This window comes from Hyperolius riggenbachi, chromosome 7 (assembly GCF_040937935.1).
Source record: "Hyperolius riggenbachi isolate aHypRig1 chromosome 7, aHypRig1.pri, whole genome shotgun sequence".
In the NCBI taxonomy this organism is placed as follows: domain Eukaryota; kingdom Metazoa; phylum Chordata; class Amphibia; order Anura; family Hyperoliidae; genus Hyperolius; species Hyperolius riggenbachi.
Genome location: NC_090652.1, coordinates 12,340,966 through 12,368,906, shown reverse-complemented (window position 1 = coordinate 12,368,906; position 27,941 = coordinate 12,340,966). Strand labels below are relative to the sequence as shown.

Genomic DNA, 27,941 nt, shown 5'->3' with positions numbered 1-27,941 from the left:
TTCGAAACTTGTTGCAGCCGGGGGACCAGAGGATCGTATGGTAATGGCGCAGGCACAGGGCGGCTGCAGTGCAGAGGGCTTCAGGTTCCTTTTTTTGGGGTACTTCAGGTTCCCTTTAAGTTTCATCCCCAGTGGGTGGAGCTTAAGCAGACTCCCGTGACCCCACAAATAACAGACAGCTTCCGGGCTGTCACAAACGTGAACAGCGGGATTTACTTTATTACAACGCACGGAAATGATGAGCTGGAACGCTTCCCTCTTTTCTGACGTGTAAAAGTTGAAAACATTTTTTTTATTTGTCGTCAATTTCTTAAAACCACTACAGGAACGTCCGTATTAAAGGGGGATCCCCCCTGGGGTTACATGACATCAAAGACAACTTATCCCTACACCGCGCACTCGGTAAGCTCCGCAAAGGCCTGGAGATGGCACCAGCATGGCGGCCGCTGCATGAGGTATGACTGGAGGCGGGGCCGCCCTGTAGTGCGTGTTAGTGAGGCGATGGCGCTCTGCGGGCAGGTGAGGTATTATCCCAAGGAAGATCTCTGCTGCCGCTGCTGCATTGCGAGGAGATGCCGGTGTCCTCTGTGGAGCAATACTCGGAAGGCCTTTGGCAGTTCAGCCGGCTACAAAAAGTCTACATGCCACATCCTGCCCCCTTCATGGTGTCCTCCGCTCGTCCGCTTCTCATCTCTCCGCCTCCGCCGCTGGGTTTGCCTCCGCCCCTCCTCGGCTGCCGCCGGCATGATGGGCCCCGCCCGAGCAGCTGATGCCCATGCTCATTTGCTGCCCCCTGTGATCGTAGGAAAAATGCCCGCTGCTGCCGCCCTGCTGGGGAGGTGGGGAGGTGGCTAGAGAGGAGAGGTATCCGCCGTCCGAGGCCTTCAGCCGGGAAAACATAGTGAGGGTGTCCGGGAAGTTAGGAGGGGTGGCGGGAGTGTTGGCAGGAGTGCCCATCTGAAAGAATAAAAGCCGCATTTAAAGTGGAACCAAATTAAAAAAAAAAATTATACCAATTACATAAAACGTGATACATATTAATACTCTAATGCAAATAAAATAATAAAGGTATGTTACTTTTCAAATGTCGACATTTGTATGTCTGGTGCAGTGCATCTCCATATGCCGGTTAGCAGCATGTGACAATTGCCAGTCAACTCCTTCCTTCAGCCCCTCCCTCCTAAATATGCTTATTAGCTGTGGGAGTGTACACTACAAGTGTGTCTCCCTGTGACACTAGGTGGCCCTAGTGCTGGGCATACAAGGCCCAGATTCTTCTTATCAATCGAGCCGCTGATGGTTCGATTGATCATTTCCAAAAACAAAGTGCTGAGAAGCGCTGAGAAGAAGTGCCCGCGGGGACGAGCGGGAATTGATCCGCGCGGACGAGGGGTGACACGCCGGCATCGAGCCGCTGGCTCGATTCCGGCGCATAAACGTGCCGCGTATGCCCAGCATAAGCATTACTATCTTTAGCAAGAAAATAAAAGGTTCCGGGAAGTGAATTCCACTATGAGCTGTCTAGGGTACAGATAAAGGTGTCAAATGTGTCCCACCCTTGGATCCCCCTCCTCCCATTCAGGAGAGTTAGAGTGAGTAAGAGTGAGGCCCAGTGCACACCAAAACCGCTAGCAGATCCTCAAAACGCTAGCGGTTTTTGAAGCAGATTTCAGAGCGATTCTAGGCATGTTTAGAGACGTTTTCTAAACATGCTGAGCGTTTATGTGAAGCAGATTACAAATATTGTTACAGTAAAGCTGTTACTGAAGAGCTTCTGTAACAAAAACGCCTGGAAAACAGCTCTGATCTAGCGGTTTCCAGAGCGGTTTGCGTTTTTCCTATACTTTACATTGAGGCAGAAACGCTTCTGCAAACCGTAAACGTGCAGCAGGAGGCACGTTTGCGGTTTGCTAAAAACCTCAAACCGCTGGTGTGCACCATCCCATTGAGATACATTGGCCAATCGTTTTCACAGGCGGATGAAGTTGGCGGATCGCTGCTAAAACCGCTCCCAGCATGACCAGTACTGCACCTGGTACCTTGCCAAGGCAGCATACACAGGGAGAGGGGCTAGGAAGGAAACCATGCCTTATTTTTTATTTATTTATTTTTATTTTTAAAAAAGTAACAAATACACCCATAATTATAAACTGAAATAGGGGAGCAATGGGAATAAACGTTAAAAATATTTCCACTTTAAAGCTGACACCAAAACCCCCGTAACAGAGAGATATGGTAAATGTAAAAGCCGTACTAAAGGCATGCTATACTTGGCCATGGTAGGCAGGTTGCATGTACATTAATTGCTGGGGGAGCACAGGACTGGGGCCACTAACACCCGCAGGGAAGTTTTATTGCAGGAGGAGGGCACCACTAGACACCAGGGAGGCTTTCATTGGGGGAAGGGGGGGACCACTATACACCAGGGAAGCTTTATTGGGTTGAGAAAGGATGAAGGAAATCGCTACACACCGGGGAACTTTATAGTGTGTGCCTTGCATGTAAAATAGCTATAAATGGGCAGAGTGGGGGAAATATGTGACTACAAAATAAAATTGAAAGGCATAGTGTTCACTGTTCACGATGTGAAAACACACACACACCAACAAATACAACACACACATATATACAGCACAACTGCCCCCCCAATGGTGCTCATGCATGGCATACTTCCTGGTTCCTTTAGGTCACATGACATACAGGAAGTATTCCGTGCATTAGAGCCTGCAGGGAAGCGGAATGGACAGACGGGAATCGCTGGACTCGTGCTGGAAGGTATGTCAAGCACTGCCACAGCTTGGGGGACAGAGGAGGCACAGAGAGAGACAGAGAGGAGACACAGAGCGGGCATAGAGGAGGCACACAGAGAGACACACATCTGGCACAGAGAGACAAAAAGGGCAAGAGAGACACAGAGGGGGCATAGAGAGGCACAGAGTGATTTGGACACTGGTGCAAGTTTTACACTGCCTGCCCCCCCAGCATTGTATACAAAACAATTCATATGGCGCAAGAAAACCTGCCAAGGACATCCACAGTATGAGAGGTGTAAGCAGAGGAGGGGACATCCACAGTATGAGAGGTGTGAGCACAGGAGGAGGGGACATCCACAGTATGAGAGGTTTAAGCAGGGGAGGAGACAGCCACAGTATGAGAGGTATAAGCAGGGGAGGGGACAGCCACAGTATGAGAGGTGTAAGCAGGAAGCAGGGGAGGGGACAGCCACAGTATGAGAGGTGTAAGCAGGGTAGGGGACATCCACAGTATGAGAGGTTTAAGCAGGGGAGGAGACAGCCACAGTATGAGAGGTATAAGCAGGAAGCAGGGGAGGGGACATGCACAGTATGAGAGGTGTACGCAGGGGAGAGGACATGCACAGTACGAGAGGTGTAAGCAGGGGAGTGGACAGCCACAGTATGAGAGGTGTAAGCAGGGGAGGGGACATGCACAGTATGAGAGGTGTAAGCAGAGGAGATGACATCCACAGTATGAGAGGTATAAGCAGGGGAGGGGACAGCCACAGTATGAGAGGTGTAAGCAGAGGAGGGGACATGAACAGTATAAGAGGTGTAAGCAGGGGAGGGGACATGAACAGTATGAGAGGTGTAAGCAGAGGAGATGACAGCCACAGTATGAGAGGTGTAAGCAGGGGAGGGAACATGCACAGTATGAGAGGTGTAAGCAGGGGAGGGGACAGCCACAGTATGAGATGTAAGCAGGGGAGGGGACATGCACAGTATGAGAAGTGTAAGCAGGGGAGAAGACATCCACAGTATGAGAGATGTAAGCAGGGGAGGGGACATGCACAGTATGAGAGGTGTAAGCAGGGGAGGGAACATGCACAGTATGAGAGGTATAAGCAGGGGAGGGGACAGCCACAGTATGAGAGGTGTAAGCAGGGGAGGGGACATGCACAGTATGAGAGGTGAAAGCAGAGGTGATGACATCCACAGTATGAGAGGTGTAAGCAGGGGAGGGGACAGCCACAGTATGAGAGGTGTAAGCAGAGGAGATGACATCCACAGTATGAGAGGTGTAAGCAGGGGAGGGGACAGCCACAGTATTAGAGGTGTAAGCAGAGGAGGGGACATGAACAGTATGAGAGGTGTAAGCAGGGGAGGAAACAGACACAGTATGAGAGGTGTACGCAGGGGAGAGGACATGCACAGTATGAGAGGTGTAAGCAGGGGAGGGGACAGCCACAGTATGAGAGGTGTAAGCAGAGGCGATGACATCCACAGTATGAGAGATGTAAGCAAGGGAGGGGACAGCCACAGTATGAGAGGTGTAAGCAGGGGAGGGGACAGCCACAGTATGAGAGGTGTAAGCAGGGGAGGGGACATGCACAGTATGAGAGGTGTACGCAGGGGAGAGGACATGCACAGTATGAGAGGTGTAAGCAGGGGAGTGGACAGCCACAGTATGAGAGGTGTAAGCAGGGGAGGGGACATGCACAGTATGAGAGGTGTAAGCAGGGGAGGGGACAGCCACAGTATGAGAGGTGTAAGCAGAGGAGATGACATCCACAGTATGAGAGGTGTAAGCAGGGGAGAGGACATCCATAGTATGAGAAGTGTAAGCAGAGGAGTTGACATCCACAGTATGAGAGGTGTAAGCAGGGGAAGGGACAGCCACAGTATGAGAGGTGTAAGCAGAGGAGGGGACATGAACAGTATGAGAGGTGTAAGCAGGGGAGGAAACAGCCACAGTATGAGAGGTGTAAGCAGGGGAGGGGACATGCACAGTATGAGAGGTGTAAGCAGGGGAGGGGACATCCACAATATAAGAGGTGTAAGCAGGGGAGGGGACATTCACTGTATGAGAGGTGTAAGCAGGGGAGGGGACAGCCACAGTATGAGAGGTTAAGGGGAGGGGACATCCAAAGTAAGAGGTGTAAGCAGGGGAGGGGACATCTACAGTATGAGAGGTGTAAGCAGGGGAGGGGACATCCAAAGTAAGGTGTAAACAGGGGAGGGGACACCCACAGTATGAGAGGTGTAAGCAGGGGAGGGGACATCCACAATATAAGAGGTGTGAGCAGGAGAGGGGACATCCACAGTATGAGAGGTGTAACCAGGGGAGGGGACAGCCACAGTATGAGAGGTGTAAGCAGGGGAGGGGACAGCCACAGTATGAGAGGTGTAAGCAGGAGAGGGGACATCCACAGTATGAGAGGTGTAAGCAGGGGAGGGGACATCCACAGTATAAGAGGTGTAAGCAGGGGAGGGGACATCCACAGTATAAGAGGTGTAAGCAGGGGAGGGGACATTCATAGTAACAGATGTAAGCAGGGGAGATCCACAGTATGAGAAGTGTAAGCAGGGGAGGGGACATCCACAGTACGAGAGGTGTAATCAGAGGAGAGGAACAGTTTGTTAATGCTTATCACTATTCGAAGCATATATAGAAGTGATCATTACCAGAATAGCACCCCTGAAGAGCTAATGTGGTTAAGGGAGGGCTCCCAGAGGGACCCTCTAGTCCAAGGGCCCCGGTGCGGTCACAACCTGTGCATGCCCTATTGCTATGCCACTGTCCAGAACTGGAACGACAGGCTGGGCAGACCAAAGGGAAGGCCCTATCCTATTATAGAGGCTTCTCTCATCTACAGGTAAGGGTCCTTTTCCACATGCTGCTCCTTTTGCATAGCACATTTCGATTTTATCCAAACTGCAATCGCAGGCCAGACAATTTTTGCTGCGATTGCGCTCAGTTTCCAAGGCTTACGGCGAAATGGTGGTGAGTGGAGATTGAAGGTTGCGTAATTGCATCACAATTTTGCAAGCAATCACGCATCCTAGTGCAAAAGAAGCCTAAGCAGCAAACCTGAAGTAAGGTTTACTCTGAATGGGCGTTTCCTGGAATCCCACAGAGTTTGGCTGTTTCAGGTGAACGATGACTTATGTTGGGTACACACGTTGCAATTTCCTGTCAGATCAACATGTAATCCAATGGGAAAATGCATCGCCAGAGAGAAAGGATCCGCAGACCAGACTTGGCTTAGTGAAAAAGCGTCCGTTCTTTATTAGAAAAATCCACATGACAAAAAGTAGTGCAAGAAAATCACAGGATCGACTTACGCGTGTCGGGCTTACAATCTGCCCTTAGTCATAGTCAAAGTGAACCTGTTAAGGAGACGGCTTATAAATGGCTGTAAGGGATGACTCCACCCCTCTCAAGCCACCAGCCAGTTCCTTAAAGGGAAACATTACATACAAGCAATAAAAACAAACTTGCAATTCACAAAATATTACAACAATGTATAAAAAAGTAAAAGTAATGTAAAAAAGATTACCACTGGAACATCAACATTATTTCAAGAAAGCGTCGAAAAGAGAAGAGGTGAATAAAAAGACAAGAGAGTACTACACTGGTCAATAATCATATACTAGGTTTAAATCCCAACGTTTATTCAAGGCAAGAGGTGTGCGAGTGCCTAACCTATGGATCCAATAGGCCTCCCGTTTTAATAAGAGTCTCTGTATATCACCACCTCTAATAGAACAGGCAACTCGTTCCACTCCCTGAAAACTAAATGATTTCAGATTACCTTTATGTACAGTTTCAAAGTGTTTAGAGACTGCTGACTTTTGGAAAGTGTTCCAATGTGTGCCACAATAATGTTCAGCTATTCGTGCTCTTAGGTTGCGAGTCGTGCAGCCCACATATTGAAGCTTGCACTCTGAACAAAATATAACATAAATGGTGTATTTCGTATCACAGTTGATGTATTGTTTGATAGGAAAACTAGTGTTAAATGAATAGGAAGGCACTGTGGTCCCTCGCTTATGACAGTGACAATAATTGCAGGTTCGGAAGCCACAGGGGTATGAGCCCACCGTGGCCAACCATGTGGGGGTATGTAATGAAGAAGGGGACCTAAAGAGACTGGGAGAGAGGATGGAGCCCAGAGTCCTGGCCTTTCTGGCAGAGAAACGACAACCGCCATCCAGAACTTGTTTAAGTTTCGGATCTGAATACAAAACTGGAAGATATTTTCTCACAATGTTAGTGATTTTTGTAAATTCCAAGCTGTATTCTGTGACGAAAGTCACCTTATCAGCCCTGACTCCATCCTGTCTCGCAGTCCCCAATAGATCTGAACGTGTTCTCTTAGTTCCCTTAATCCGTCCTAACTCCAGCTGTCTACTCGTGTACCCCCTCTGTCTAAGTCTGTCTTCCACCTGATTAAATTCAGATTGTAAAACATGTGGATCGGAACAATTGCGGGCTGCTCTAATGAACTCTCCCGTGGGGATAGCATTGATGGTATGTTTAGGGTGACATAAATTAGCGAGTAAGATCGAGTTGCCTGCTGTGGCTTTACGAAATGTGCATGTAGAGACCGAACAGGATGTAGAGTCGCCAATCAAAGTTAAGTCAAGGTAGTCAATTTTAGTGATATCTGAGTTCATTGTGAATGTAGGATTCAGCTCATTTTGGTTAACATAAATCAGGAATTCCCCCAGGAGACCAGGAGGACCCCCCCCCCCCACACACACCAACAACAAATCATCAATAAACCTCCCATACCATATGATATGGGAGGCATAAGGGTTAGAATCCCCAAAGATGCGGAGCTCCTCCCACCACCCCATATAGAGGTTGGCAAGGGAGGGGGAAAATTTAGCCTGGCCATCTTTGGGGATTCTAACCCTTATGCCTCCCATATCATATGGTATGGGAGGTTTATTGATGATTTGTTGTTGGTGTGTGTGGGGGGGGGGGGGGGTCCTCCTGGTCTCCTGGGGGAATTCCTGATTTATGTTAACCAAAATGAGCTGAATCCTACATTCACAATGAACTCAGATATCACTAAAATTGACTACCTTGATTTAACTTTGATTGGCGACTCTACATCCTGTTCGGTCTCTACACGCACATTTCGTAAAGCCACAGCAGGCAACTTGATCTTACTCGCTAATTCATGTCACCCTAAACCTACCATCAATGCTATCCCCACGGGAGAGTTCATTAGAGCAGCCCGCAATTGTTCCGATCCACATGTTTTACAATCTGAATTTAATCAGGTGGAAGACAGACTTAGACAGAGGGGGTACACGAGTAGACAGCTGGAGTTAGGACGGATTAAGGGAACTAAGAGAACACGTTCAGATCTATTGGGGACTGCGAGACAGGATGGAGTCAGGGCTGATAAGGTGACTTTCGTCACAGAATACAGCTTGGAATTTACAAAAATCACTAACATTGTGAGAAAATATCTTCCAGTTTTGTATTCAGATCCCAAACTTAAACAAGTTCTGGATGGCGGTTGTCGTTTCTCTGCCAGAAAGGCCAGGACTCTGGGCTCCATCCTCTCTCCCAGTCTCTTTAGGTCCCCTTCTTCATTACATACCCCCACATGGTTGGCTACGGTGGGCTCATACCCCTGTGGCTTCCGAACCTGCAATTATTGTCACTGTCATAAGCGAGGGACCACAGTGTCTTCCTATTCATTTAACACTAGTTTTCCTATCAAACAATACATCAACTGTGATACGAAATACACCATTTATGTTATATTTTGTTCAGAGTGCAAGCTTCAATATGTGGGCTGCACGACTCGCAACCTAAGAGCACGAATAGCTGAACATTATTGTGGCACACATTGGAACACTTTCCAAAAGTCAGCAGTCTCTAAACACTTTGAAACTGGAAAATAAAGGTAATCTGAAATCATTTAGTTTTCAGGGAGTGGAACGAGTTCCCTGTTCTATTAGAGGTGGTGATATACAGAGACTCTTATTAAAACGGGAGGCCTATTGGATCCATAGGTTAGGCACTCGCACACCTCTAGGCTTCAATAAACGTTGGGATTTAAACCTAGTATATGATTATTGACCAGTGTAGTACTCTCTTGTCTTTTTATTCACCTCTTCTCTTTTCGACGCTTTCTTGAAATAATGTTGATGTTCCAGTGGTAATCTTTTTTACATTACTTTTACTTTTTTATACATTGTTGTAATATTTTGTGAATTGCAAGTTTGTTTTTATTGCTTGTATGTAATGTTTCCCTTTAAGGAACTGGCTGTTGGCTTGAGAGGGGTGGAGTCATCCCTTACAGCCATTTATAAGCCGTCTCCTTAACAGGTTCACTTTGACTATGACTAAGGGCAGATTGTAAGCCCGACACGCGTAAGTCGATCCTGTGATTTTCTTGCACTACTTTTTGTCATGTGGATTTTTCTAATAAAGAACGGACGCTTTTTCACTAAGCCAAGTCTGGTCTGGGGATCCTTTCTCTCTGGTGTGTGCTTAAGGACTGGCTCTCTAGATCCTGCACCGACTGGTATGTATTACAATGGGGGTAGAGCGTTCATGAACTTGTTCTCGGGAAAATGCATCGACTGTACATGTCCAAACTGCCATTGATTCATAACGGGGTCGATTTTCAGATCTTTACTTCACAAAATTGATCTTGTTATTAATCGGGAGCAGATCGGACAAGATGAAAATAATTGGTATTACCCAGGCCTGGATTTATATCACAAGAGCCTATAGGCACAGATGTTCTGCACGTTAGACTCCGCCCTCCATGAACGTACAAACCCCCGCCGTACTGCCCTGCAAGTGTGCTGGCTGTCCCAGCTGTCACTTCTCCCTTATTTCCCTTGCCCATCATAGGTAGCTACAGGTGCCCGTTAGTATTAGATATCACGAAGTACCCTCAGTATTAAGTAGCTAAAGGTGACCCCGACTGAAGGGAGAAGTGGTCAGTGGAATGCAGAGACCTAGGTGAGCAATTTCTTGGGATTTTGCATAGGTAAGGAGGCTGGGAGGGGAGTGAGCCGCCTTTCCGTCATCAGGCACCTGCAGGCACGTGCCTACAGTGCCTTATGGTAAATCCGGCCCTGGTATTACCCATTGATCTGACCGCAAATTGCACCGTGTGTACCTGGCATTACAGCTCCAAACTTGAATGAGTACAGGTTTTTATAAAGACAAATCTTGAACTATTGACCTTTCTCATCTGTTCAGGTGCATTCAGAGGTGTTTCTCTGCCATGCAGGAGTTTTATGAGCTGTAATTAGTTATCAGTGAGAGTGATGAGAATGTGTCATTTACCACCCTGGATTCTTAACCCTTACAGTGAGGAGAAAAAAAAAAAAAAGAAAGAAAGAAACAAAGGAACACAGCCTTGTTCTATGTATGAGAATGGGACTGTACATATATCTCGTGTCACATGTCGGTTCAGGTGCCCTTTAACCCTCCTGGCGGTTTGTCAAAATCCGCCAGGGGGCAGCAAATAGGTTTTTTTAAAAAAAAAATTTTCATGTAGCGAGACGAGGTCTCGCTACATGATAGCCGCTGCTGAGCGGCATCCCCCCAGCCCCTCCGATCGCCGTCGGCGATCGGAGATCCCGTTCAAAGAACGGGATCTCCTGGAGGGCTTCCCCCGTCGCCATGGCGACGGGGCGGGATGACGTCACCGACGTCAAAGGGGACTCCGATCCACCCCACGGCGCTGCCTGGCACTGATTGGCCAGGCAGCGCACGGGGTCTAGGGGGGGGGGCGGCTGCGGCGACGCGTATAGCGGCGGATCGGCGGGTAGCGGCGGCGATCGGGCACTGCACGCAGCTAGCAAAGTGCTAGCTGCGTGCAGCAAAAAAAAAAATTATGCAGATCGGCCCAGCGGGGCCTGAGCGGTGCCTCCCGGCGGCATAGCCCGTGCTCAGCACGGGCTTACCGCCAGGGAGGTTAAGCCACCATGTCACATGTCAGTTCTGGTGCCCTTTAAGCCACCATGTCACATGTCAGGTGAACCTGGCGTGCTGCAGCAGGGCACATGGCCGACTTACCATTTGATGATGAGGGATGTAGGGGTGGCTGGACTCCTGGAAGAAAGCGCTAAGTGCAGTCTGTAGGGGAGAAACAAATAATATAAAAGTGAGCAAAACCCGGACTATATCACATGGAAGAATCAAGAATGAGAAAGGAAATGGAGGAGGGTTATGAGAGTGCCAAGAAAAAGAAAAAGGAGCGAGAGAGCAATGCAAGGGGCTCGATTCACAAAGCGGTGCTAACCCAGTTAGAGACTTTAGGCGTGATAACCATTGCACCATGCTGGGGAAAAGCCAGTTTAGGTGTGATAAGTTTAGGCATGCTAAGTTTAGATCGCTTGCAAAGTCCCGCACGCAAAGCAGCGCCATTAAACTTTATACGAAGTGCACCAGACTTTGCTGGCGCAAAACTTTTGATCAGCTATGCACTGCGGTGCTAACGCAGTTGGCGCTTAAACTTATCACACCTAAACTTATCACACCTAAATTTATCACGCCTAAATTTATCACACCTAAACTTATCACACCTAAACTTATCACACCTAAACTTATCACACCTAAACCTATCACGCTTAAACGTATCACGCCTAAACCTATCACGCCTAAACGTATCACGCCTAAACCTATCACGCCTAAACCTATCACGCCTAAACTGAGTTTAGGCGTGATAAAGGGCTTTTCACCAGCGTGCTAACTGTTAGCACCGCTTTGTGAATCAGGCCCAAAGAGTGAAAAGAAAGGTAAGAAATAAAGTAAGGTTGAGAGAAGTAGGAATAGGCGTTGGAGGAGGAGATAGGGGGAGGTAGAGGAGCAAGGAGGGGGAGATTGGGGGGGGGGGGTAGTGGAAAAAGAGTAAGAGAGAGAGAGAGAAAATGCGAGGAAAAGCAAAAGATTGATAAAGGAGAGTAAGGAATTGCAAGTGGTGGGGGAGAGAGGGAAAGCCAAGGAAGAAGAGAAATTAATAATGGAGGGAGGGGGTGCAGGTGAGGGAGGGAGCAGAGAGAGGGGAAAGAACAAGAAAGTAGAGTGAGAAGTGGTGTAAAGAAGCAGAAGCAGGGAGGGGAGGGAACAAGGTAGGATGAAAAGGGGATAAAAGTGCAAAAGGAAAAACAAGCAAAAGCAACAAGAGAAGTAGAAAGAGAAGCAACATGGGGAGATGGCACAATAAGAGAGAGCGGGTATAGAGGCGGTGAAGAGAAGGGGTGGGGGGAAATAAAACCAGAAAAGGGAAAAATAGAGGGCGAGGGCAAAGAGAGGGGGAGAAAAGAGGAGGTATGGAGCAGACAGGCAGACATCCGAGTATGATTCCTACAATATATGGAGGGGGAGAAATAGGGAGAAAGACAGGTGCAAAGATGTTAAAAAATAAATAATAATCATCGAGTGAGGGAGAGCAATGGTGGGCAGAAGCACAGAATATTGGATGAATGAGATGAGGCATCAGCATTGAGTACTTAAAGTGCACTGGAGGCTGCCATCTTAACCTCCTCAAAAAAAACTAAAAACAAAGGGACATGTGCACAGGTGACAGAGAGGAAGGGATATGTGCACAGGTGACAGAGAGGAAGGGACATGTGCACAGGTGACAGAGAGGAAGGGATATGTGCACAGGTGACAGAGAGGAAGGGACATGTGCACAGGTGACAGAGAGGAAGGGACATGTGCACAGGTGACAGAGAGGAAGGGACATGTGCACAGGTGACAGAGAGGAAGGGACATGTGCACAGGTGACAGAGAGGAAGGGACATGTGCACAGGTGACAGAGAGGACGGGACATGTGCACAGGTGACAGAGAGGACGGGACATGTGCACAGGTGAGAGAGGAAGGGATATGTGCACAGGTGACAGAGAGGAAGGGATATGTGCACAGGTGACAGAGAGGAAGGGATATGTGCACAGATGACAGAGGAAAGGATATGTGCACAGGTGAGAGAGAGAGGAAGGGACATGTGCACAGGTGAGAGAGGAAGGGATATGTGCACAGGTGACAGAGAGGAAGGGATATGTGCACAGGTGACAGAGAGAGGAAGGGATATGTGCACAGGTGACAGAGAGGAAGGGATATGTGCACAGGTGACAGAGAGGAAGGGATATGTGCACAGGTGACAGAGGAAAGGATATGTGCACAGGTGACAGAGAGAGGAAGGGACATATGCACAGGTGAGAGAGGAAGGGATATGTGCACAGGTGACAGAGAGGAAGGGATATGTGCACAGGTGACAGAGAGAGGAAGGGATATGTGCACAGGTGACAGAGAGGAAAGGATATGTGCACAGGTGACAAAGAGAGGAAGGGATATGTGCACAGGTGACAGAGAGAGGAAGAGACATGTGCACAGGTGACCGAGAGGAAGGGATATGTGCACAGGTGACAGAGAGGACGGGACATGTGCACAGGTGAAAGAGAGGAAGAGATGTGTGCACAGGTGACAGAGAGGAAGGGATATGTGCACAGGTGAGAGAGGAAGGGATGTGTGTACAGGTGACAGAGAGGAAGGGATATGTGCACAGGTGACAGAGAGGAAGGGATGTGTGCACAGGTGAGAGAGAGGAAGGGACATGTGCACAGGTGACAGAGAGGAAGGGATATGTGCGCAGGTGACAGAGAGGAAGGGATATGTGCGCAGGTGACAGAGAGGAAGGGATGTGTGTACAGGTGACAGAGAGGAAGGGACATGTGCACAGGTGAGAGAGGAAGGGATGTGTGTACAGGTGACAGAGAGGAAGGGATGTGTGTACAGGTGACAGAGAGGAAGGGATATGTGCACAGGTGACAGAGAGGAAGGGACATGTGCACAGGTGACAGAGAGGAAGGGATGTGTGCACAGGTGACAGAGAGGAAGGGACATGTGCACAGGTGACAGAGAGGAAGGGATATGTGCACAGGTGAGAGAGAGGAAGGGACATGTGCACAGGTGACAGAGAGGAAGGGACATGTGCACAGGTGACAGAGAGGAAGGGACATGTGCACAGGTGACAGAGAGGAAGGGACATGTGCACAGGTGACAGAGAGGAAGGGACATGTGCACAGGTGACAGAGAGGAAGGGATGTGTGTACAGGTGACAGAGAGAGGAAGGGACATGTGCACAGGTGACAGAGAGGAAGGGACATGTGCACAGGTGAGAGAGAGGAAGGGATGTGTGCACAGGTGACAGAGAGAGGAAGAGACATGTGCACAGGTGAGAGAGAGGAAGGGATATGTGCACAGGTGACAGAGAGGAAGGGATATGTGCACAGGTGACAGAGAGGACGGGACATGTGCACAGGTGACAGAGAGGACGGGACATGTGCACAGGTGACAGAGAGGAAGGGATGTGTGCACAGGTGACAGAGAGGAAGGGATATGTGCACAGGTGACAGAGAGGAAAGGATATGTGCACAGGTGACAGAGAGAGGAAGAGACATGTGCACAGGTGACGGATGTAAACATAAACATTCCGGAGCCTGGGTCACATCAGAACACTCCCCCTCACCTCATATTGCCAGTGGGCCGCCCGGAGGAGCTGCTCAGCCTGGTCCGTGGCACAGCCGGCCGTCAGCACAAACTGTGACACCAGCAGCTGCTGCTTCAACTGCTCTATGTCCCCAGACATCCCGACGGACGTCACACCCACAGCGCAAGGGACGGTTCAGTGACACTTCGTAGTCTGTGACCCCAGAGAGACAAGAGCGTTAGCACAAGGAACGCACAACAGACACAAAGTCCAGACACTACAAAGGGCAGGACAGGACTGGAGCCATCTTGTTCTGTAGACAGGATCTCTGTTGCACAATAAAACCCACACAGTACATAATATTATCACACACACTCACACTCGCCTATTAGCCATGTGCAGCTCACTGCATCCTATGAATATCATCAACGCCTACTGTATATCCCTGCCGTGGCACACACATCCGATATGTAAACAAACACAATACAGGCATTGTGTGCAGCACGTTGTGACATCTCCATTACGCTGCTGCGGGGTCATCAGAGCGTCCGTGCAGCTACACACACACGTGCATCGACACACGGTCCCTACAGGGAAGGGTGACAACGCACACGGCCGCACACACTCACATGCAGACCTGTATATAGACATTTATAAACACAACACACACCGCACACTCACTGCCTCCCAGCACAGCTGCCCATCAACAGGATCCGGCCCCACACAGAGGCGTGGAGGAGCGAGGCATGATGGGAGGTGTAGTTTTCAGAAGGCGTCTGCTGTCCCTAGCTCCTGAGAGCGCCTGCGAGGGAGAAAAGAAGAGAATGTCAATATTTCAGCTGCCCTTAACCACAACAATACTCAAAACAGTGGTTACAATAGCAGCTAACGACTATATTAAAATATGACATAAAGCAAATCAGTGAGGCAGATTACTGGCAAGCAAGGCATCCGAAGAAGACAAGAAATGGTTACTTGGTAGAAATAATTGCTCTGTGTTATTTTTGTTTGGTTTTTTTGCACAAAATATTAAGGCTAGGTTCACAGTGGGAGGTTGTGTTGTGATGCAACATTTAAGCCGCAACGCAAATTTACAACGCAAAAAAAAAAAAAAAATCAGAATGCACATTAGCGTTGCATGAAGTAGATACAGTGAAGCATACATGCAATGAAAAGTATGCTTCCCTGTATGTGTTAATGTGTGCGTTACCATAACGTAGCATTTACACCGCGACGCCAACGTTGTACTGTGAACGTCACATAGGCTTAACACTGCACTGCGGTAAACTGCATTATATGACTTTAATAACGTCCCACTGTGAACCTGCCAAGAGCAAGATAATATGGCATGCCAAATGTTAGATTATTTTATACGACCATGGGCTATTATTACCTACATGCCCGATCATGAAAGGGATAGAGTTTGCAAAGTTATCATCGGAAAAATCAATCCCTTTATCGATCAGGAGCAGTTTGGACATGTACACACGGTACAACTTCCCATCCAATCACCCGTTGATCAGAAGGGAAATTGCGTTGTGTTTCCAGCATAGAATTTCTGGTTTGTTCCCTGCCTGGCCAGGACACTATTTGCAAGGGTTTACTCCAGGCACAATGGCTTCTTCCACCATTCCTAAAATATAGCAGGGAGCACACTGTGCAATCTTCGCATCAGATGGGGTCTGACCACCTGATAATTTCCAGAATGTTCAATCTGCTCCAGATTGAGAAAGGGATCGATGCAAAAGCCCCATCTACACGATACGATTCTTTGTGCTATTCGATTACGTTTCTATTTACGATCTGATTAAATCCAACATGTCCGATCGGGATTCGATTCAATTTGCCATTGTTTTGCAATGGCAAATCGAATCCCCATCGGACATGTCAGATTTAATCGGATCGTAAATAGAATCGTAATCAAATCACACAAAGAATCGTATCGTGTAGATTGGGCGTTAGATCAGTACTGTACAAAATCGCGCGTTTTCTCGGTTGGAAAATGATCCACAGCAGCGTTTGATGATTGCACTGTCTTCAAGCTACATAAAATTAACATCAACTCAGAACTCTGTCTCAAAAAAAAAAATAAAAAAAAAAATTATAAAATATTTCCCCCCCCCCCCTTTTTAATGCAAGCCATTTGCAAGCTGTTGCTGTGGAATCTCTCAGGAGACTGCTGAGACTTGTAGTTCTACAGTAGACAGGCAATGCAGTTGCATAAAGCGGTATTGATGCAGAGTAGTTAGCAGCGGGTTTCCAGGAACATATCAGTTGCTATTTGGCATAAAATATCACAACAAACGCATCAGATCGAGGAAACAGCCCCAGACAGCCAATCCAGCCGCACTCACATGCCTCCAGCGCCAAGGAACCACAACTCCCGGCATGCCCCGCTTTGTTTGTGTAGTGAGGTCACCGCAAAAGGCTCAGCTCCCGGCCAATGGACGCCTGAGCTGTGGCAGTGTCAGACCATATAAGGTAAACATCCCGCTCGCCAATAGCAGCGCGGCGCCGAGGCGTGGGGCGGGGCTTGGCGCTGACGGGCTGGTCAGGCCAGGCTGGCAGACACACAGCGCGTGCTGTCAGGCTTTCCTGGAGGCTGGTGACGTCACTGTGCTGTGGGAAACTCTGGCGGAACGTTACGTAACGTTACGCTGGCTGCAGGAAACAAAACTGCTACATTGTCAACAGTGACAGTACTTCAATGATAAGAAAAGGATTTTTTTTTTTAATTGGCATTGATTTTCTGTTTTCTATTTTGTTATTTTTTTTATAGCATGCTAACTGTACCACCACTAAATAGTGTGTGTGTGTGGGGGGTTGGGCAAATGACAGAAATAGGGCAGGTTTACGCGGCCGGTTCGTTCTGCCACGTCTAAACGCTTATATGCTACTGCGCAGAAAAACGTTTGTAATAATTTGCCATCAATTCGTGGTGCATCAATTCGCGGTGCACACGGACATTCGCGTCCAGATAGGCTTAAACCGCCGCTGTCTGGGCGATAGGCTGAAGCGGTTAATCCCAGTCATCCAGTGGCCAACTGTGTAAAGTTTGAGAACCCTGCCATTAACAGTGTAAGAATGGTTGCAGTCTATATATTCCCATGTAAAAAATGTAGTTGTTGGCGCTACCCACTTTTTCTATCTTGACATACAGTCACTCAATTCCCAAGTTTATGAGCTTTGGGGTCCTTGGTATCAATTTGTATGTTCCCACTGAAATTAAATATGATTGGCTGTTTGTGGCTCCGCCCCCTTTCTGAATTTGAACCCCAGTGACCCAATGACCAACTGTACCAGGTTTGAGGCATCTGTAAGACTGGCAGCAATTTGAATAGTCACCTTGAAAAGCAATAGGTGAATTTTAATTGGCTATTGTAGGCTCCACTCACTTTCCTGAACAATAATCCCAGTCATCCAGTGACCAGTGGCGTAGCTAAGGAGCTGAGGGCCCCAATGCAAGTTTTACATTGGGGCCCCCCAAGCACTCTATACATAACAATTGATACGGCGCACTAAAATCTGGCAATGGCAACTACAGTGTCAGAGGTGCAAGAAAGGGTTGGGAAACAGTTTGTTAATGATTACCACTATTCAAAGTATCTATGAAGTGATTATTATGAGCACAGGACCAATAGAGAGGTAATACTGTAGTTGAGGGAGGGCCCTTCGGGGCCCCCCTGACCCAAGGACCCCAAAGCGGTCGCTACCTCTGCACCCTCTATTGCTATGCCACTGCCAGTGACCAAGTGTGCTGAGTTTGAAAACCCTGGGGTGATTTATGGCGTTTTCAGCCGCAGGGATGCGGTGTTTTAGGAGGGGCAATTATGTTAAAGAGGTTTTTAACGTAAAGACATTAATTTTTAGGAGACTTCAGAGTCTCTTTAATGATAGACTGTGGCGGATTCTCATGGGAATGGGAATACCAGTCCATCTCATTTGAACCAATATGGAAACCCAGAAGCAACAGTTAGAACTGAGTATGGAATGACTGACTGGTTCAGAATTGGCAAAGAAGTGTCAGAAGGTGGCATATTGTCTCCCAGGGCCGGCGCTACCATAGAGGCAAAGGAGGCAATTGCCCCAGGGCCCCAGAGCCTGTAGGGGCCCCCAGTGGCTACACGAGGAAAAAAATTGTCAAAAAGACCTTATAGTTTTTGAGAAAATCGATTTTAAAGTTTCAAAGGAAAAAAAAAATACACATTTAAAAACCCGCCGACTTTAACGGTTGATAGCAAATCCACCTTAAATGCTAGAAACCCCAAATTTGAAGGATATGTTAAAGCGGATCCGAGATGAAAAACTAAAGCAGGCCATACACTGGCTCGATTCACGGCCGTTTCGACAGCAGATCCGATCCTGGGATCGGATCTGCTGCCAATCGCTTGCGCTAAACGCACCCGCCGATCCGATTTCCTCCCGAAATCGGATCGGTCCGTCGATCGCGCCGTGCGGGAAATTACCCTCGATCGCCCGGCGGTAGGAGCGCGTCGCTTGCGGCGTACGATTCGGGCCCGATCCGAGCATGTATACATTACCTGAAGCTGGCTCCGGGGTCCTCTTCTCCTCGCTGCACCGCATTTCCGCATGTCCCAGTGTACGCTTATACTTCCTGTGTCACTCCGGTGACCAGGAAGTTGAAATAGAGGGCGCTCTATTTGAACTTCCTGGTCACGGAGTAACACAGGAAGCGCAGGGATGGAGCAAGAACAGCGGTGCGGTGCAGTGCGGAGAAGACGCCCGGGAGCCAGACTCAGGTAATGTATACAGGGGGGGGGGGAGAAGGGGGCAGGAGCAGCTGAACAGATTGTGATCGGTTTCAGGCTGAAATCGATTCACAATCTGTTTGCAGTAAAGGCAGCCATACGATCCCTATCTGATCAGATTCGATCAGATAGGGATCTGTCAGCTGGTCGATCTAATGGCACATCGACCAGTGTATGGCCACCTTAGATATAACAAGTGACTTGTCTATATATCTTATCTAAAGTTTAGATAGTTTACACAGCAAATCTATCTTCAAACAGCTTCAACAGTATATTAATATTTTTTCCTGTGATACAATGGGAGCAGACATGTTTTCTGCTTGTCACTATTACACAATTACACACACAGGCAAGCTTATCTGTATCTAGGCATGCTAATCTGCATATTCTGTGAAAACTCCACTCTTATCTCCTCCATTACACAGGCAACTGATCTGTATCTGCACTGCAGCTCTCAGATTGTGAAAACTCTGCCTCTGAAATCTATAGCTAGTAACACCTTTTTCACCTGCCCAGACTGAAATCCTACAATCCCTTGCAAGCGCCAAGGGACTCTGGAGAAGCTGTGGGTGTGGCTTGTTTAGTTTATAGGAAATTAGGGTATTAAAACAAAACAAAAAAGTATTTGGCTTGAGGAATGCCCTATAAACTATATGTAAGGAACACAATTATGCAAGGAGTAAAAGTTCATCTCGGATCCACTTTAAAGTGAACCTTAAGTCAAAAATAAAAAATGAATTTTACTCACCTGGGGCTTCCCTCAGCCCCCTGCAGCTGATCGGTGCCCACGTAGAGTCGCTCCGATGCTCCAGGACACGCCGGCGGCTACTTCCGGTTTCTGGGAACGCAAGTGATTCTTCGTGTTCCCAGCTACAATAGCACCCCCTATACTGCTACTGTGGCAAGGAAGGCCGCAATAGCAGTATAGGGGGTTCTATTGTAACTGGGAACCCAAAGAATCACTCGCGTTCCCAGCCTGAAGGCCGGTGACAGCGAAACCGGAAGTAGCCGCCGGCGCGTCCAGGAGCATCAGAGCAACTCTACGAGGGCACCGATCAGCTGCAGGGGGCTGAGGGAAGCCCCAGGTGAGTAAAACTCATTTTTTATTTTTGACTTAAGGCTCACTTTAAGGAGATCATTGGGAATAAGAGGAAAAAACGATTTTTCAAAAAGACCTTATAGTTTTTGAGAAAATCGGAAAAAGTTTTGAAGGGGAAAAGTATACTTTTAAATGCGGTAAATGTCACTTTTAGTAGCAACCTAATGGTAGTGTAATTTTACATGTATCAAAAGAAAGAGCAATACATTTCCTGACGGGGTTTCCAGGGGGTGGAAACTCCTCCACAGCCGCAGCGCTTTTGCCAGGGATCGCTATACAGCCGCAATATGGCTGTATGAAGATCCCTGGCATTTTTTCCTATTTTCCCCAATTTTTTTGGGGGGGGGGGGGGGAGGGGGGGAATTTTTTTTTTTAATTATGTGGGGTCCCCCCTCCTGAAACTTTTTAACCCCTTGTCCCCCATGCTGGCTGGGATAGCCAGAATGTGGAGCTCCGACCGATTGGGGCTTCACACCCTTACTATACCAGCTGCAAAAAGGTTCCTTAATGCCGATTTTCGTTCCGGGGTATCTGTTGGGGGGCCCTCTAGGTTTATTTTGCCCTGGGGCCCCATTGTTGCTAAAACCGGCCCTGTTGTCTCCTTATTTATTGAATTTATATGCTGGATATGTAATGTGGAAAGGTGATTTCGTTGAGTCACTTACTGGAATTAAAATAGTTGGCAGAAATATTAACAAGTGGTGACTTTCCAAAATACAGACTCAAAAGTAGCGCTGGTATAAGGGAGCTGAAAGCCCAATAGATAATGTTCCCCACCTCCCTAAATATGTGGAATCCAGGTAAGAAAGGTCTATGGGAGTTTATTGGGGACATATAATTTAAATATCAAGAAAGTGACGTCATTGTTCAGCAAATAAAATTCATTCTTTACTAAATATCTCTAAAATCACATGAAGACACATATCTATAAAGGAGAAAAAAACCTGGAGCAACAAGATCCAGAGAGTTCAATGCCGTCCATATCTACACCAAATTCATCAATTTTAGAAAATTGCCAACGGATCTAGTTGGGTGCAAAAAAGTAGTGTGAACACAGCTATAACCCACCAATCTCAGCAACAGTGCATGACCAGGCCAGCAAAGCACAAGATAATATGGAAAAGGAAGGTCCGCACTTGTCCAGGTTTCCAAAACTTTATTCTAGGACATATCCATCAAAATAAACACAGGTACAAGCATCAAATCGCTGACATGTTTCGAGCTGCTGACATGTTTCGAGCCCGAAACATGTCAGCGATTTGATGCTTGTACCTGTGTCTATTTTGATGGATATGTCCCAGAATAAAAGTTTGGAAACCTGGACAAGTGCGGATCTAGTTGGACATGTATACTATGACTCAGACCATAAATGCCCCGTACAATCATCAGAATTTGAATAATGAAAGTAGATATATCAAGGCCGAGCATATAGTTCAACGCATTTCGTGAAGAACAACACTTCACTTTCTCAGGAGTTGTTTGGCTCTTGACAAGCAAATCGTTACCTAGAACGTAAAAATATAGCGTTGTCAGTCCTGGGCCCAAGCTGTGCAGAGCAGCCTCTATATCCCTTTCACTTCAGGTGTCCTTTATCCTCTTGAGTGAGGACCACAGGCTTACCCCCCCCCCCCCCCCCCAGTGACCAGGCCATTTTCTACAATCCAGCACGCTGCAGGGCCATACAACTCAGCACAGAAATGTGCCCTCCTTGCCACCAACAGAGCTTTCTGTTAGTGGCATCTGATTGCTGCTATGCTGTTTTTTTTTTTTTTTTTACTTTTTTTCAAATTAACTTAAATATTATTTTATTAACCTCTAGAAGACCGCTCCACGCCAATTGTCATGGATGCGGCAGTAACCCCAGGACCGCCAAACGCCGATCGGCATGCAGTTTGGGGGGAAGAGTTTGCAGGGGATTGTGCGAGCCGATACGCGTGCATCCCCGCTTGAATGAAGCACGCGTATCTGTCTGCCATCAGTCTCCCAGTGGCGATCGCCGCTAGGAGCCTGTTAGACAGCGAAACCGCCATCTAATAAAAGTGTACAGCCATGTGACACGTTTTTTCCCTGGGAGGCACAAAAGCAATCCGCTATGATAGGCTGCAGCCTATCACAGCCGATCACGCTGATTGGCTGGCGGGGGTAGGACAACATTTTTTTAAAAAGGCACAAATTTAATAATAAATAAATCAAACAAATATTTATAATAAAATAAATAAACATGCTGGGGGCGTGCACTGTTGGTGGGGAGAAAAAGGGGGGTGGGGGGAATCACTTGTGTGCTGAGTTCTGTCCGGCCCTTCAGCGAGCCCTTAAAGCTGCAGTGGCCTAATTAGCTAAAATGGCCTGGTCTTTAGGGGGTTTAAGCCCGTGGGTTAAAAAAATGTCTTTTTTTTTCTCCCACCCTCCCAGTGCGCTGCACTAGATCACAGCACTGTACAAAACAAAAACGGACGTTTTTTTCTTTAACAGCTTGCCAGACACGATCGCGGCTGGCAGGCTGATCAAGAGGGCCCGATCTGTTTATTTACGGAAGCTCGCACTAGAGCGAATGCGAGCTTCTGCAAAACCCCGCGCATCGCGAGAGGACACATATATATGTGTCCAGGAGGAACGAGGAAGCCACTTTGTGGCCGCCATCTTGTGTTAGGCAGTCACAGAGTGGTTAAGAGACACTTGTTATCTGGGAGGTAAGCTACGGAAAATTTGGACAAGATACTAAAGGATAGAGATGTCACTTTACCAACAAAGATCAGGATAGTCAGAGCCATGGTCTTCCTCAAAAAACCCTCCCTGGACCCAGATGCAATGACCAGCTACAGACCTGTCTCTAACCTTCCCTTTCTGGGTAAGCTAATTGAAAAAGCTGTTTACCTCCAGCTAGAAGCCAGAATCCTACAAAATAACAGTTATGACCCATTCCAGTCTGGCTTCAGGAAACACCACAGCACTGAAACGGCCCTCATCCAAATATGCAACCACCTGCTCATGGCAAGAGATAGAGGACCGCTTGGAAAACGAATCCAAAAACATGGCCTGACATACCACTGCTATGCGGACGACACCCAACTATATCTTTCCTTCAAGCCTGGTGTGACAGACCCAACTCTAACTATAAACGCCTGCTTTCGTGAACTACAGCAATACATGAATGACAACTGGCTGAAACTAAATGCAGACAAAACTGAAGTCCTTCTGATAGGAGGGCAGAGCATGACAACAAAACAACTTAACTTGCAGTCTTCACCACTGGGAATAGGAGGCACGGATCTGCACAGCTCTGATCATGTGCGTAGCCTGGGAGTTCTAATTGATGGGTATTTAAACTTCAGAACTCACATCTCTGCTGTGGTGAAATCATCCTATTTTCACCTTAACATCGCAAAAAGCAAGCACCTCATCCCCCCAGAAAATCTACCAACCTTAGTCCATGCCTTCATCACATGCCGACTGGACTACTGCAAAGCTCTCTACACTGGCCTTCCAAAAAAGGTCTTGTTGTACCGCCTACAGCTGATACAGAATACTGCTGCCAGACTGCTAACCAACCAACCCCATCACTGCCACATAACGCCAGTCCTGCACTCCCTTCACTGGCTAACTATAGAATGGAGGGTCCTATTCAAGATCGGCCTACTGACATTTAAATCCCTGAATAATTTAGGCCCTGGATACATGAAATAAATGTTGCAGCTGCGTAGCAATCCCCGCATTCTCAGATCCACAGGTTCTAATAATCTAGTCATACCCAGAGTCCACTTGGAAACTTTTGGTCCCAGATCCTTCTGTCATGCTGCTCCTAAGTTTTGGAACTCCTTACCTCAACAGATCAGGACAGCTCCATCCCTGGAGGTGTTTAAATCCAGACTGAAAACCCACCTGTTCAGTTTGGCATTTGCAGAAATATAACTTTTGTTGTGTGAATACTTCATCCTACTACCAATTACTGAATCTGAGAGAGCCTAAGCGCTTTGAGTCCTACGGGAGAAAAGCGCTATAGAAATGTTATTGTATTGTAACATATGGCTGTGAAAGTTGGACTACAAATAAGGTAATGCATAGAAAAATTGGTGCTTTTGATTTGTGGTTTTGGAGAAAGCTACTGAGAGTTCCCTGGACTGCCAGATCTAACCTGGGGCTGGCCAAACTTTGCACGGCCCTGGAAAGCATACTGGGGACCACATTCCTAAAATTCCAGAATACCAGCTGTCCCCTGAAACGTGGCCTGACTACAAATCACTCCACCTACCCCCCCTCCACCCCAACAAAACTTCCACTGGGCACACCCTATATTCAGAGATGGGTAAAGGCACCTGCTTTGCCTGACTTATGCATGATCTGGCTTTGCTGCATTCATCCCCCACAGCCAGTCATTTATGATTATGGTGGTCACCACGACCCGCTCCCATAACCTCCCTGGCGGTTAATTTTTTTTGCCAAATAGGCAAAAAGCCTTTTTTTTTTTATTTTTTGTTTCATGTAAAGCTACCAGAGTGGTAGCTACATGAAACACCACTAGAGGGCGCATGTGTCCCTCTAGTGCAATCGTCGCCGGCATCTATAGCAAACAGGGGAATGCGTATATAACGCGCTCCCCTGTTTGGCTTCTCCTGTCGCCATGGCGACGATCGGAATGACGTCATGGACGTCAGCCGACGTCCTGACGCCAGACGCCTCCGATCCAGCCCATAGCGCTGCCCGGAACTCATTGGTCCAGGCAGCGCAGGGCTCTGGCGGGGGGGGGGGGCCCTCTTCTGCCGCTGCGTGCGGGCGATCGCCGCAGAGCGGCGGCGATCAAGCTGTGCGCGCGGCTAGCAAAGTGCTAGCTGCGCGCACAACACTTTAAATGGCGCAAATCGCCCCACCAGGGGCTGAGATATCTTCCTGCGTGGCATAGCCCGAGCTCAGCTCGGGCTTACCGCCAGGAAGGTTAAGCGTATGGGGTCGATTCATAAAGCATTACCGCATTCAGTAATGCAGACAACAATTGACTTTACCGAGCACTTAGGAAAATGTCAATTCATAAAGAGAAAAAGAGAGAACACCAAGAGCCCAATATTGTGTAGTATGTACTGGTAATGTATAATTGGAAGAGTAATAATATTAATTTAATACTCACAAACCAGGGTTACCAAGTAGGCAACCACTATCAAAGCAGGTGGGGAGATTGTTCTGTCCTGACCCCACTCAGGATTAAAAAGTCGCTCTCTGTATTAGAAGAAGGAAGGGTACAACCCTCCACCAAGGGTGGACTTGATGTAGATAATAGGACAACAGAGGTGCCAACAAAATAAACACTAAAAGAACTTAAAAACCCATCTTGGTAATAGAGGAGGCAGTGGTGGACTTACCTCCTCTAAGCAGAGCATATGACTGTGGGTTTTCAGTCAAAACAATTTTATTGGATACTCCAAATAAAGTGCAACGCGTTTCGCGCAGGGCACCCCTCTCCCAAACCCACCCTAACTTGGGAATGGGGCATCGCAATCACTCGGGACCCAGTGCAAAGGAAAGCCGGGACTTTCCACTTTCCAAAAATGGTTAGATCTGGCGAGGGGATCAAACAAACTTTAACAAAAAGCTGCCAAACTTTCCAATCGGGATAATACGTAACTATCTGCGTTTTTTTCAAGCGCCCCATAGACTTCCATTAGCGGCAAAAAAATGCAGTGTTTTCCGTAACGCTAGCGTTTCTGCTAATTGTGCCCCTAGCCTGACACGCCACTCTCTTCTGCTGCTCCTGAACAGGTTTTTGTCAATGGCCTGTGGTAATTTACTGAACTTCTACCGCACCTGAGAAAATATTGATGAGTTAGCACACAAAAGTCTAAAATACTGAATGCAGTATTTTCCCGACCAGATTTTTTTTTCGCACAGCACTGCGTAATATGTTGGCGCTTTATAAATACAATAAATAAATAACTGTAAGTGGAGAAATAACCCCCCTCAAACTTTCCTGGAGTGAAGCATTCTGGGAGTGTCTGCTTGCTCATGTGAAGCTGAATTCCTGCACACAGCTTCCATTTCTGAAACACTAAATTCTATTCATAATATGGAATGCTACTTTCTAATGATTTTTATACCTAAAGGATCACTCTAGATTTACACTGCTGGGCAAGGGTTAATGAGAGGAGCACGGATTGTACCATTCCCCCTCTGGCGCCTCCCACCCCCCGTTCTCTGGTGGTACAGTCTCGCCATTGTTTTCTATCCCGTCGCCGGTCAGCTGGGAGCAGCGCGCAGGGCATGCCGGGATTGTAGTCCCTGCGCTGTTTGGCTTCAGTGTTGGAAGGGGCGGAGTGAACTACAGCTCCCGGCAGGCAGTGCGCGGTAGTGGAGGATTCCTCAGATAGCAGAGAGGAGGAAGGAGGCCGCGGGGAGACAACAAGGCGCTGCAGGAGATTATTCGCGTTTCCTGTGCTGTGTATGTAACAAGTGTGAGCTCTGTGTGTGTCAGTGATGGAGGGGGTCTGTATGTGTGTTTATGGGGGGTACAGTAATGGGGGGGAGGGGCTCTGTATATGTGTCTATGGGGGGTACAGCAGAGGGGGAGGTGTCTATATGTGACTATGGAGTATTCAGTTAAGGGGGGGACGGGGTTTGTATATATGTCTATTGGGTACAGCAGAGGGGGAGGGACTCTGTATGTGTCTATGGGGGGTACAGCAGAGGGGGAAGGGGTCTGTATGTGTGTCTATAGGGGGTACAGCTGGGGGGGAGGGGGTCTGTATGTGTGTCTATGGGGGTACAGCAATGGGGGGAGGGACTCTGTATGTGTGTCTATGGGGGGTAGGTGGTCTATATATGTGTCTATGGGGGTACAGCTAAGGGGGGAGGGACTCTGTATGTGTGTCTATGGGGGGTAGGTGGTCTATATATGTGTCTATGGGGGTACAGCTAAGGGGGGAGGGACTCTGTATGTGTGTCTATGGGGGGTAGGTGGTCTATATATGTGTCTATGGGGGTACAGCTAAGGGGGGAGGGACTCTGTATGTGTGTCTATGGGGGGTAGGTGGTCTATATATGTGTCTATGGGGGTACAGCTAAGGGGGGAGGGACTCTGTATGTGTGTCTATGGGGGGTAGGTGGTCTATATATGTGTCTATGGGGGTACAGCTAAGGGGGGAGGGGCTCTGTATATGTGTCTATAGGGGGCACAGTTGAGGGGGGGGGGGTCTGTATAGGGGTCTTTGTGGGGTACAGTTAAGGAGGGAAGGGAAGCCAGCATAACACTAATGGTAGAATTATACAGACTATTTCCTGCTCCTCCTGTATCTATATATATATAATAGACTAAGTGCCTCAACCTTCAAACAAGAAGAAGAAGTACTTTGCATGAGAAAATTTATTTATGCGTGCTGAAAACACCAAGTTTAAGGCCTCTTTTCCACGGACTGTTGAGCTGTGTGCTCAGCAAGCAGTTACCAGGCAGCAGTGAGCAGATACCAGGCAGCAACAAGCAGTTACCAGGCAGCAACAAGCAGTTACCAGGCAGCAACAAGCAGTTACCAGGCAGCAACAAGCAGTTACCAGGCAGCAACAAGCAGTTACCAGGCAGCAACAAGCAGTTACCAGGCAGCAACAAGCAGTTACCAGGCAGCAACAAGCAGTTACCAGGCAGCAGCAAGCAGTTATCAGGCAGCAGTGAGCAGATACCAGGCAGCAACGAGCAGTTACCAGGCAGCAACGAGCAGTTACCAGGCAGCAACGAGCAGTTACCAGGCAGCAACGAGCAGTTACCAGGCAGCAGCGAGCAGTTACCAGGCAGCAGCGAGCAGTTACCAGGCAGCAGCGAGCAGTTACCAGGCAGCAGCGAGCAGTTACCAGGCAGCAGCGAGCAGTTACCAGGCAGCAGCG

General features: G+C 47.9%; 2 protein-coding genes across 5 annotated transcripts in view; one reads left to right on the top strand and one right to left on the bottom strand.

Moving 5' to 3' along the window:
• Nucleotides 1–259: 259 nt before the first annotated feature.
• Nucleotides 260–15,018, bottom strand: LOC137525382 (UBA-like domain-containing protein 1). 4 transcript variants are annotated; one of them, XM_068246449.1, is made up of 4 exons: nt 14,887–15,018; nt 14,256–14,429; nt 10,801–10,860; nt 260–957 (listed from the first exon to the last, which is right to left on the bottom strand). In XM_068246449.1, the coding sequence occupies exons 2-4, from the start codon at nt 14,373–14,375 to the stop codon at nt 688–690; spliced, it is 450 nt and encodes a 149-aa protein (XP_068102550.1). In that variant the 5' UTR covers nt 14,376–14,429; nt 14,887–15,018; the 3' UTR covers nt 260–687. The 4 variants fall into 4 exon arrangements, with proteins under 4 accessions (XP_068102550.1, XP_068102551.1, XP_068102552.1 ...); XM_068246450.1 differs by having other exon boundaries at nt 14,898–15,018; XM_068246451.1 differs by lacking the exon at nt 14,887–15,018 and adding an exon at nt 14,596–14,880.
• Nucleotides 15,019–26,400: 11,382 nt separating this feature from the next.
• The window catches only part of MGRN1 (mahogunin ring finger 1), a 66,435-nt gene continuing 64,894 nt past the window's right edge, over nt 26,401–27,941 (top strand). Inside the window, exon 1 of the mRNA XM_068243584.1 lies at nt 26,401–26,508. The gene's annotated coding sequence lies outside the window, so the exon portion shown is untranslated. The remainder of the gene's footprint in view (nt 26,509–27,941) is intronic.